Source organism: Lissotriton vulgaris, chromosome 5 (assembly GCF_964263255.1).
Source record: "Lissotriton vulgaris chromosome 5, aLisVul1.2, whole genome shotgun sequence".
NCBI lineage: Eukaryota > Metazoa > Chordata > Amphibia > Caudata > Salamandridae > Lissotriton > Lissotriton vulgaris.
In genome coordinates, this window is record NC_141693.1 from 1932936381 (window position 1) to 1932949405 (window position 13025).

The window sequence follows — 13025 nt, forward strand, 5'->3', positions numbered from 1 at the left end:
GGAAGAAAGTCAATGTGTTTGCTGATTCTTGTTCTCCTTATACCCTAATTGATAATGATACTTTTAAAGGTCTGTTTAAAGATAATGATTACATTTTAGAAAAGCCTGATGTACACCCTGGAGGATATAACAAAGACCCTATTCCGCTAAAGGGTATGGTAAAAATGCGTATCACGTTTATAGACAGACATACATTCGGTAAAATTTACATCACAGAAAAAGGAGGCAACCTGTTGGGATGGAGGCATCAGAAAGATCTAGGCATCACACTTGACCCAAATAATAAGGAACAAGTTTTAATTGTGGACAGGTCCTTAACAGGAAAAGGGGTTGTGATGAATTCCCAAAAGTGTTCACGGATAAGGTTGGCTTGTTAAAATTAAACTTAAAACAGATGCTAATCCAGTTGCTCACAAGACCAGGTCTATACCTTTGTTGATGCGAGAACCATTGAAAAGAGAACTAGAAAAACTTGAAAAACAGGGCATAAGTCAGGCCGTGGATCTTCTGAATGGTTGGCACCCATTGCGATAACATCTAAAAAAGAGAGCGCAGACATTCGTTTGTGTGTTGATTTAAGCTCTCTTAATGCCAATATCTGGGTTGATAAGTATCCCTTGCCCAAAATCAATGAAATGTTGTCTGTAATCAATGGTGCCAGGTACTTTTCTGTATTAGACCTCACGTCAGCTTACTACCAAGTGGGTTTACATCTTGACTCACAAATTCTCACAGCTTTCACTACACCCTTTGGAACATACAGGTTCCTGGCTTCGGTTGCAGCGGCCTTCCAGAGAATTATGCAACACATTTTATTGGGGGTAGAGAACTGTATGTGTTTTCAAGATGACATACTCATCTATGGTTCTGACGAAGAAGAGCATAATTCTAACTTGAGGAAAGTGTGTAGCAAGCTCAGTGAAGCAAGTTTTACTATTAAAAAGAGAAAATGTAAAATTGGTGTGGCATCTGTAGAATTCCTGAGACACACCCTTTCCAGTGAAGGGTTGAAACCTAAAATGAACTTAATTGAATCAGTTCTAGATTCCCCTACTCCTACCAATAAAGAAGAAGTCAAATCCTTTCTAAGGCTTGCTGCATATATGTCCAACTTTATCAAAAACTTTTCAGATCTGGTTCAACCTATTAGAGACTTGTTGAAAAAGGAGGCTAAATTTGTCTGGTTACCTGTACATGACTGCGTGTTTGTTAAAATCAAACAGGCTATTGCTGCAGCACCCTGCATTGGTAATTTTGACAGCACCAAAGGAACCATTCTTACAACTGATGCCAGTAACAGAGGTGTTTGTTCCACCCTTTCGCAAATTCAAGAAGGAAAAGAAAAAGTCATAGCGTTTGCCTCAAGGACACTCAAAGAAGCAGAGGTTAATTACTCTACAATAGAGTAAGAGGCATTGTCGTGCTTTTGGGCTATGAACCATTTCAAAATTCTTTTGTGGGGTATACCATCTATTCTAAGGTCTGACCATAAACCTCTGGTTTCCTTATTTTCTTCCAAAGATGTTGAAAAAACCACACCAAGGATCGGTAAATGGCTTGTTTCCTTGCAAAGATTCAATTTCAAATTAGAACACGTCCCTGGCAATAAGAACTTGATTGCAGATTGTCTTTCCCGCCTTCCCATCAATAAACAAACAGAAGAAACGGTGGAAGATTTTGAAGTACTTCATGTAACCATCCCTGCCATTCTAAAGGAGGAATGGAACGTCGGAGAAGAATTGTCCATCATGGGATCTAATGTGCATAGATCAGATACAATAATTCCTCCTGAAAAACTCAGAGAGCGCATCTGCAAGTTGGCTCATGAAGGTCATCTGGGAAGGAAGCTGACAAAGAGCAAGCTTCATCCCTAAACTACCTCAACCCTGCTCCCTGCCCTGTAAACTGTCCCTCCCCCCGCCCTTAGCCTTAAAAACTGTCCTTCATTCTAAAATCTACCCGACCCGACCCCCTCCTGAGTACTAAAATCTACCTCACCCCGAAAAACTACCCCTTCCACTGCCCAAGACCAAGCTCAAGCCCCACTTACCTCACCGTATCCTCTCCTGATAGTCCTTCCTCTCCCTGTCTTCCCCTTCATGTTCCTCCACTCGGTAACTAGTCAGCGCATTGCCTTAACCACGTATATGTGTTGTTAAGGCATATGTGTGGTTAAGGCAATCGTGGTATGGCTTGGGGAGAAATGGCATGCATGGCTCAGCCCGCATTGTTCAGGCTGTTCCCGTCTCCAAGGTGTACTGGGCCATCCCGTTGTGCGCCCATTGTCCATCTTGGCGCTGACAAAAGGTCTTCTTGCTGTGCTGTGGAATGCCAAGCAGCATGCTCGTCGTGGTCTGACGAGAGGCAAATGTTCCGCAGAGTGTTGCGGTCAGCCTAGGGAAACTTAAAGTGACACTGGGGGCATCTCTTGAAGGGCATCCCTTCCATTACCTTGAGGGCATCTTCATTTTCCAAAGGGAATTCTTAGCATGCAGTGGCCCAAAGTGGCTCAAGGGCCACAACGCCCGGATGATCGTCGTTGATGGGTCCACTAAATGGAACTAGTTGAAAAGCACGTTGAAGAGTCTTCTCGTGACAGAGATGGAAGTCAGCGGACTCAAGGCCATGAAGGGAACCAATGAAGTCGATCAGGAGCACACTGGATCATGTCCTAACCCCATGGCGGGGAAAAACTAATCTAACAATGGAGTTGGGGACCATGTGGATCTACATCCAGAGAAGGGGACTCCAAGACCGTGTGACTTGAAAGACTTGCAATTTCCGACCACAACACTAGATGGCAGGTGTATGCAGAGCATGTGCATCTACAGCCACACATGCTAAGGACATATATGTATATATAAACTAATGGTTAAAGTGACTTTATAGTTAGGTGTTGCAATGAGACATGAGTATGTTAAAAAAAAAACGCTGAAATACGCTAGTTAGAGTTTAGTGACTTCCACCCCTTCATGCACTGCTTATGACATCACATATTAGACCATTCATGACATGTTAAGTGACATCTCTAATGATATCTCAGTCAAAGCCTCTGGCCAGACTATGCACACAGGCCTCCACAATCATAAAACCTCCGCTGCACCCGTAGGACATCTGAGTTTTTCTTGACTTAGGGATTGCTGGATGTATTATACTAGACCCGAACAACAGCTAATGGTTTCTATAGCTATTAGCTAGTCATTCAAGAGCTAAACCCCCAGGCGAAGTTACCTGAGAGTTGACTGGGACAGGATTAGTGAAAATAATGGAGATGGAGAAATGGTAAATATCCAAGGAGGATGACACACTAACAGGAATAGAAGGAGATGCAAGTGTCACATGGGCCAACAAGGTATCAATTGGCGATTAAGTGATAATCAGAAGGTGTCACCAGAGTGATATCAGGCAGTGATGAATCTTTGATTAGTGTTTCTCTTAAAAAAACAGCAGAAATAATTTAAGGTGGCAATAAATCCCACTATATCTACAGCGTGCTTAGGGAGTGACCTAACTTTTAATAAAGTTGAATGTAAAATTACAGGAGTGGCACTACATGGTGATTTCATATCTGTACAAGTAGATGGAGTGGTCCGAAGGACAGGCAATGCTATGTACTACACAAGTGAAGTCCCAAAGGAGGAATTCTTAATACTCTGAGTGTTTCTACTCATAATGTCCTCTGTCCTGCTTCACTGAAACTAAATTACAGAACAGAAAGACCAACAAAATACTAAATGGAGTTTAGATGTCCCTCTCGTCCCCAGAGGTCAACGTATGGCGAGAATTGGACAACTAAAACGAAGCAAGTGATTGGTGAGAAAGAAACCAAACAAAGCAATGGCAATTAAAATAACAAAGTGCAAGGTGTTTGACCCAAAACAACAAGTGAAATAAAAACATGGAAATGGGGTCAGAAGCACCTACTACGAAGAACAAAAGGAGAGGGCCAAATTTTAAAATAAAAACACTTTAGAGGGTAGAAGTACTATCACATAGGACTAGTCGTTAGTCCAGTCCTTTTGCCTCATTTCCATTTACCTCCGCCACTCTCGACCCCACCCTCACCTGCCACTTTCACAACTGCACTATACCTCCACTAATGCACAGCAGTCTGTTGCTCTGTAACATGGTTCCCACTAAATGAATCCTTACTCAAGAATAAAACAAAGATGGCGGGCATTTAAATGGCTTCACTTACCATCATTTGTGGATACCTTGATTTGATGCGCCTGGTCGTCGATATCGAAGCAGTGCGCTGCCGTCAGAATAAAATGAGTGCTTAGCACGGAACCCTGGCATTTCTCCACACCCAATTCTCGCTGTTGAGGAAGAGAAAGTATGAGTTACAAAGGCACCAACAGTACTGATTCCCACTGTCCACTTTTTCATGCCCACCAGCACACCTGTTTGGCCTGTCTGCGCAGCATTTTTCTATAAAACAGATGACCCCTACATCCTGGCTATTTCACATTCTCAAGGTGTAGACTGCAATGCAACCAGGTACCACAGCTTGATAATGGGATATATCCTAATGTTTGGGGCTCACAGGTAATGTTATCTATAAGGAGATAAGTATTGTATATAAATCTTTTAGGTTATTGCTGAAAGTCCAGCGAGATCTCAAAATGCCTCTAAAATAACGAAATATATTTAAACGCTTTTATTTTACAAATCAATAATAAAATCAGTTCATATTTTTTTACACGGACATCACTCTTGGAGAGTCAGCATCTTAACCAACCACTGCCCCTTTAAGGCAAACAGTCCTTCAGCACCATCAATGCTGTTTATCAGCCCAGTTCTATTTCCTGCTAAAGCAGAGAGGATCCCTCAACAATGAGACATTTTTTAAGCTCACGTATGAAAGGCTCAGCTTTTCTGCCCTCTTCATGAGTTGTTCCACCAGTAGATGCAATACAGGCACAGAAGTGGGATATTCACAATGTCTCTGAATACCGTGAGGGGGTCACCGGAAAACACTGCCATGAGGTGTCTTTCAGTAGCTGAAAAGAAGCAGAAGGTATAGCCCGTGTGTTTTGGAAAATACACTACTTCTGTCAGAGACTTAGTTGAACAAGTTACTTACCTTCGGTAACGCCTTATCTGGCAGAGACAATATCTAGCCGCACATTCCATACCTTTGAATTTCAATGGCGTCAGACTGGATCCATAAGATTTTTTGGAGCAGTACCCCTGTGTGCTGGTAGGTGGTGCCAATCGTCTCTGCGTCCGTCGTCAGCGTAGCCCGCGCAAGGAGTGACATCGCGGTACCTACATAGGCGCCACCCCAGCATGCTGACGCCAGTTACTTTTTTACAACTTTCCACGCCAGAAGCACCGAGCCATAAAGTACACTGGCACTGGTGTGTCTAAACTAGGGCCCTGAAAGGTATCAGCCCTGACCCTAGAAGTCTGTCTGTGGAACAGGAAGGATGGGTGAGTCTGTAAGGAATCTGTGGCTAGACAAAGTCTCTACCAGGTAAGGCTTTACCGAAGGTAAGTCATTGTTCATCTGATAGAGACTTCTAGCCACAGATTCCTTACCTTTGAATAGATACCCAAGCAATACCATGCCCGGAGGAGGGTCTGCTGAATTTTTTTTAGCAAGAAGTCCTGTAGGACCGAATGTGTGAAGTACCCATCTCTGTGGACCTGTCTGTCCAAGCAATATTCTTTATTAAACGTGTGCAAGTGTCACGTGGCCCATAGGAACATTGTCGTTTTTCACCAAGTTAGCATGAGCACGCCGCTGCTGCCTGCTGCTTTTGCGTCCGTTACTACATGTCTTTATTTTTTGCAATATTTTCAATGATTGCTTTCACATGAGAACTCATCACTGTGTTCACTCTCTGCATGTTCCTGGGATTTTGACCGAACATTATTTGCAAGGTCGAACAACAATGCCCCTTGTTATTTTGTTCTGGACAGACTTTAGCCCTTAGACAAAACATAATGATGCAGCTGTTGTTTGGACAACGTACTTTGGTTTTTAGTGGGGTACACAAATAGGTGACACACACTTGGAAAGGAACCTTTCCAGGGACAGCACCTATGATGGAGTTCTAACATCTGTAGGCTGAGGTATGGGGTCTGCTGACTAAGCCCAGAGATCTTCTATTATATAATAATACGTATTCTTATCAAGGGGAGGGAGGTTAGGCACTATAGTACTTTCTCCATCGTTTTTTATATAACATCTCTCTTCATGATATATGGACTAGCTGCTATGCTGACTGTATTTGTACTATGCGTTTTTCTGCTTGTTGTGGCATGTATACTGTATTTTAGGGCACGTTAGTTAAGCTAAATATTTTAAGCTGTTTTGTGTCTCTGTCAGATCTTATTGTGGAAAAGTACAAGGGTGCAAACGAAAGGGTGTGTCTTGTTACAGCATTCCTGAGAGTGTTGTGTTCTGGGGTGTCTAATCATTTTGTTCTCTGTGAATGAGTAGGAGAGCAAGTGAGACACTATAGCTAGTCGGTCCTGGGCTCGTGGGTACTAAGGTGGTAGGAAGACTCAGTCCCTATGCACCAAGGTCCCATATTCCTGTGCATAGTTCTGTGTTTGTGCAGAATACCTGCAACGCAAGGATGCCCACATTGCTGCTTGACAGATATTCAGGACCAGAACTTCGTGTGCTAATGCAGTGGTCACAGCTTAAGCTCTGGTGAAATGAGCTTGTAAGCCTTACAGAGGCTGCTTCTTTGCCAATGCATAGTAGATCTTGGTGCAGAGTACAACCCATCGAGCGATGGTGCTCTTCTGCACCGCCCAAACTTTCTTTGCTCCAACATACCCCATGAAGAGTTGGTCAAGATATAACGACAATGCTCTTTTTCAGTTCAGACAGTCACTCCTGTTCTTTGGAAGGATATGGGAGGAGCATAGAAGGTGGGCAAGGAAAGAGATTGGCCCAGATGAAATGGTGTGACCACTTTTGGCAAGAAAAAAGCGCTAGTGTGAAGCACCAGTTTGTCAGGTTAAACCGAGAAAAAGGGAGGCTAGGATGATAAAGCCTGCTGCTCACTCACCCTCCGGGCAGATGTAATTTCCACGAGAAAGTCTGTTTTATCATTCAATCAGAACATTTGTAAAGCGCACTACTTACCCATGAGAGTCTCAAGATGCTGGGGGGGGGGGGGGGGGGGGGGGGGTGATCCTCTTGTTGACAGGCAGCAAGTGCAGGTCTCTCAGGCGGGTTGTGATGTGGCTGCGGCAAGGGGTGTCTGAGGATCAGGCGTGCGGAGGCGTTTTGAATGCATTGTAGTTGTTTCAGGAATTTAGCAGGGGCTCCTGTGTAGAGGGCATTTCCATAGTCCAACCTGCTGCTGATGAGGGCCTAGGTGACCGTTCTTCTTGTTTCGGTGGGAATCCACCTGTAGATCTTGCGGAGAATGCAGAGGGTGTTGAAGCAGGAGGATGAGAAGGCAGTGACATGCTTTGTCATGGAGAGGGTGGCGTCAAGGATGACCTCCAGGTTGCGTGCGTGGTTGGTGGGTATCGGTGCTGTTCCCAGTGCGGTCGGCCACCAGGAGTCATCCCAAGCCAAGGGGGTGGAGCCGAGGATGAAGACTTCTGTCTTGTCCGAGTTTAGCTTCAGGCGGCTGTTCTTCATCCACTCGGCGTCGGCTTTCATTTCTTCGTAGAGGTTGTTTTGGCGGTGAGGGGGTCTTTGGTGAGGGAGAGGATAACATGGGTGTCGCCCGAAGATGATGTTGAGGTCGTGCAGTCAGGCGACGTGGGCGAGCGGTGCATGTAGATGTTGAACAATGTCGGGCTGAGGGACGAGCCTTGGGGTACGCCGCAGATGATCCCAGTGACTTTGGAGCGTAAAGGGGGAGACGGACGCTCTGGGTTCTGCCGGAGAGGAAGGAGGTGGTCCAGTCCAGAGCCTTGTCCCGGATTCCAGTGTCGTGGAGGTGTGTGTGTAGGGTACGGTGGCAGACGGTGTAGAAGGCGGCTGATAGGTCCAGGAAGATGAGGGCCGCAGTCTTGCCATTGTCCAGCAGGTCCCTGATGTCATTGGTGGCGGCGATGAGGGCAGTTTCGATGCTGTGGTGGCTAAGGAACCCGGACTGGGATGGGTCCAAGATGCTGTTCTCCTCGAGGTAGCGGGTCAGTTGTTTGTTGACGGTCTTCTCGATGACCTTCACCAGGAATGGGAGCAGGGAGATGGGCCGGAAGTTCTTGAGGTCTTTAGGGTCGGCCTTGGGTTTCTTCAATAAGGCGTTGATCTCGGCGTGCTTCCAACTCACCGGGAAGGTAGCCGTCTCGAAGGAGATGTTGATGGCTTTCGGGAGATGGGGTGTGATGGTGGTGCTGCCTTTGTCGAAGATGTGGTGCGGGAAAGAGTCTGACGGAGAGCCGGAGTGGATGGTGTTAATGATTTTGATGGTGTCGTCGTCGTTTATGTTGGTCCGGAGAGCAGGGGGCTAGTGCTGATGGTGGTCATGGGGACGGAGGTCTCAGTGGTTGTCGGGGTAGTCAAGACGATGAAACTGTTGTGGATGTCTGCGATTTTGCAATGGAAGAAGGTGGCAAGGGAGTCGCATAGGTCTTGCGAGGGTGGGATGTTGTCGGTGTTGTTTCTGGGGTTGGAGAGTTCCTTCATGATGTTGAAGAGCTCTTTGCTGTTGTGTGCGTTGTTGCTTAGGTGGTCTTTGAAGGAGGTCCTTTTGGCGGATCTGATGAGCTGATGGTGTCTGCGGGTGGCGTTCTTGTGGGCCGCATAGCTGTCCAGAGTCTGTTTGTGGTGCCATTTCTTCTCGAGTTTTCGGCAGGCTTCCTTGGCGGCCTGGAGGTCCTCAATGACCCAGCTGGCTTTCATGTTGGTGTGTCTGTTGGAGGGTTTCTTGATCGGGCGAGAGTGTTGGCGCAGTCTTCGATCCACTGTCTCAGGTTGCGGGCGGCGGTGTTGGGGTCGGTGGAGTCAGCGGGTGGGCTCTGGGCGAGGGTGGTGGTGGTGGTGAGCTGGTCTTCGGTGACTATGGTCCAGCAGTGGTGAGGGATCTGTTGGGTGCAGTGGTGCGTGGTGGGTTTCCAGAAGGTGAAGTGGATGCAGTGATGGTCGGCCCAATGGAGTACGGTGGTGTGGCGGAAGGCGACATGTGAGCTTGCGGAGAAGATAGGGTCAAGAGTGTGGCCAGCAGAGTGGGTGGGTGGTGTGATGAGCTGTCTGAGTCCGAGGTTGGCGAGATTGTTAATCAGGGTGGTGGAGTTGGTGTTGTTGCTGTTCTCGAGATGGAAGTTCAGGTCCCCGAGGAGGATGTAGTTTGTGGAGGCGGGGGCGTGTGTACTGATGAGGTCGGTGAGGAGTCTCTGAAATGTGAACAGAGTACGGGGGATCTGTAGACAAGGGTTCTTCTGAGGGTGATGTTGGGGTCGGTGTTGATCTGGAAGTGCAGGTGTTCAGCAGTGCTGAGTGTGTCGTCGGTGCTGGTCGAGATTTTGAGAGTGTTCCTGTGGACGATGGCTATTCCTCCCCTTCCTCCCCCTGTTCCGTTGGTGCGATCCCTGCGGGTGATCCTGTAGCCGTCGGGGGTGGCTATGGCGATGTCGGGTGCTGAGGAGGGGTTCATCCAGGTCTTCATCAGGAAGGCAACATCTGGGGAGGTTGAGTCCAGTAGGTCCCAGAGTTCAACGGCATGTTTGTGGACGGAGCGGGTGTTGAGGAGAATGCAGTTGAGGTGGTTGAGTTAAATAAATAAATATAAGAAAGGGAGGCAGAAAGTGTGTCAATAAACTTTTCTGTACAATACAATACAAATTGCTCCAATGTCTTGGTGGAAAGACTCCTGGCTGCCAGAATAACATTGCAGACTTCAGGAGGTAGATCGAAAGCTATCAACTGCCACCGCTCAATATCCACGCAAGAAGGTGGAGAGTGGTAGGTTTGGGTGGAGAGACCATCCCCTGCTGCTTCGACAGAAGAGCCTCCTGAAGGGGAAGCCTCATTGGAGGGTCAATGGGCAATGCTCAGTAACTCGGCAAACCAGACACAGTCCAGAGCCACAAGGATGACTTGGCCCTGATCATTTCTAATCTTCTTGAGAACTCTGGACAGGAGCGATATGGGCAGAAATCCGTACGGAAGGCTTGAGCTCCACTCGAGACAAAAATCATCTTCAAGCGAGAATCGCCTTGGAAACTCCAGATTGCAAAACTGCTGACATTACGCTCTACTGGACCAGGTCGTGAGATTTCACTGATGCTACGCCTACTAGAACTTGAGGTACCAGTGCACAACCCGCATATGCCATCTGGCATGTGTGACCAGCAGAATGCAAGTGACCATGAAGCCTAGTAGCCTCAGAGTTAGTCTCACCGAAATCCAGGATAGAGGCTGAAACATTGGTAGCATAGCCTGAATATCCTGGACTCCCCGCTCAGGAGGATAAGCCCAAAACTGCATTGTGTCCAGAACATCTCAGATGAAAGGGAGCATCTGAGAGGGAGTCGGGTGTGACTAAGGCACGTTGTTAGTGGACCCCAGCAAATGCAGGAGGTGCACTGTAGCCAGGAGGTGAGAGACGACAGTCTGGGGTGAGCCCGCCTTCAACAGCCATTTGGCAAGATAGGGGAAGACTGACACAGTGATTTCCGCAGATGAGCTGCAACCACAGCCATCACTTTTGTGAACACCAGAGGGGTGCTAGTAAGGCCAAAAGGGAGCTCAGTGAACTGAAAGTGCTTGTGACCTACTGTCAATTAATATAGAGCAGTCACTGCATTTTATTTTTCCACATTTACTGAGGAGACTTCTGGTGTTGGGCTCAGTGATTGGGACTGCTGAAAAAACTGAAAGGGATTAAAGGAAAATCTTTAGCTCTTCAACTAATATAGAGCAGACCCTGCATTTTATTTTTCTACATTTACTGACAAGACTTCTGGTGTTGGGCTCAGTGATTGTGACTGCTGGGACTACGACGCTGTGGTGCTGAATGTCTGCCACTCGCAGACTCTGCCTACCTACACCACGTTTTTGCTCTGCACTGCTCTGCTCTGATTCAGGCTCTGATCCAGGCTCTTGCAATCGCTGGCATTTTGCCACTTTTGCCACTAGCCTGCACGGCTGCTGGCCTGCTGTTCCTGCCACTGAACTCTGGACAGGAGCGATATGGGCAGAAATCCGTACGGAAGGCTTGAGCTCCACTCGAGACAAAAATCATCTTCAAGCGAGAATCGCCTTGGAAACTCCAGATTGCAAAACTGCTGACATTACGCTCTACTGGACCAGGTCGTGAGATTTCACTGATGCTACGCCTACTAGAACTTGAGGTACCAGTGCACAACCCGCATATGCCATCTGGCATGTGTGACCAGCAGAATGCAAGTGACCATGAAGCCTAGTAGCCTCAGAGTTAGTCTCACCGAAATCCAGGATAGAGGCTGAAACATTGGTAGCATAGCCTGAATATCCTGGACTCCCCGCTCAGGAGGATAAGCCCAAAACTGCATTGTGTCCAGAACATCTCAGATGAAAGGGAGCATCTGAGAGGGAGTCGGGTGTGACTAAGGCACGTTGTTAGTGGACCCCAGCAAATGCAGGAGGTGCACTGTAGCCAGGAGGTGAGAGACGACAGTCTGGGGTGAGCCCGCCTTCAACAGCCATTTGGCAAGATAGGGGAAGACTGACACAGTGATTTCCGCAGATGAGCTGCAACCACAGCCATCACTTTTGTGAACACCAGAGGGGTGCTAGTAAGGCCAAAAGGGAGCTCAGTGAACTGAAAGTGCTTGTGACCTACTGTCAATTAATATAGAGCAGTCACTGCATTTTATTTTTCCACATTTACTGAGGAGACTTCTGGTGTTGGGCTCAGTGATTGGGACTGCTGAAAAAACTGAAAGGGATTAAAGGAAAATCTTTAGCTCTTCAACTAATATAGAGCAGACCCTGCATTTTATTTTTCTACATTTACTGACAAGACTTCTGGTGTTGGGCTCAGTGATTGTGACTGCTGGGACTACGACGCTGTGGTGCTGAATGTCTGCCACTCGCAGACTCTGCCTACCTACACCACGTTTTTGCTCTGCACTGCTCTGCTCTGATTCAGGCTCTGATCCAGGCTCTTGCAATCGCTGGCATTTTGCCACTTTTGCCACTAGCCTGCACGGCTGCTGGCCTGCTGTTCCTGCCACTGCAGCTCAACCCCCCCGCTTTCATGAGCAGATAGCAGGGGCGTGGTTGTAGCGGTGGTGGTGGATGCACTGGGTGCAGCGGCGGATGTAGTTGAAGTGTAGTTGAAGTGTGGTGATCCATGTCCTAGGCAGTGTTGTAGGGATCATTGAGCATTGAGCAACAGTGCAGTAGTTTATCAAGGTGCGGGAGTGTGTGCTTCAGATCTTAAACACCCCCAGAAGGCCTAGAATTAGGCCAGAGTACAGAGGAAGCTAAGGAGTGGGGTGAGAGGTAGACCAAAAAACTACACGCATAGCAAGAGGAAATTTGAAGTGGGCGTGGGAAAACAACACCAGCTCCAACCCTGGAAAATATTTGCACATTGCCTTCTCACAATCCGGTGCCCAGCTGATAGCTTTTATAGCTCTTATAACTCCAATAGCTCTCAGCGCACAGTAACAACAGAAGTAAGTAGTGATGGCACTGGCTTCTGATCTCACTGGGGCAGTGCATAGCTTGGACTCCTGGATTAGTCGAGGGGTCAATTCAATTCAATTCAAAGAAACTTTATTCGGTTTAGGTTGATAAACCATAAAAGTTACACAAACAAAGATAAAATACATTAAGAATAGTCCATAGCTACATCTGGTCAATAGTTAATACGGAGCCATCATTTAGAGAAAACTGTTACATTACATGATACTGCAAAAAGTGATAGTGCATTTTTTGAGTGATATCCATAGCAGCATACAATTGATAAAAATGTAAATAGAATAACATTTTTTAAAAGAATTCATTCCAAGTCCATAAACTTCCTACACTTAACAATTGATTTTAAGAATTCCATAATAAAAAGTAAGCAATCCCCACTCAATAATTGTGGGTACATCATAGCTGGGCGAAC

General features: G+C 46.8%; 1 protein-coding gene across 1 annotated transcript in view; it reads right to left on the reverse strand.

The window, feature by feature from the left end:
• Nucleotides 1-13025, reverse strand: part of LOC147717786 (complement factor B-like) — a 472008-nt gene that overhangs the window by 136657 nt on the left and 322326 nt on the right. Inside the window, exon 12 of the mRNA XM_086924573.1 lies at nt 4199-4319. Within this exon, the coding sequence (XP_086780699.1) occupies nt 4199-4319 (121 nt within the window). The remainder of the gene's footprint in view (nt 1-4198; nt 4320-13025) is intronic.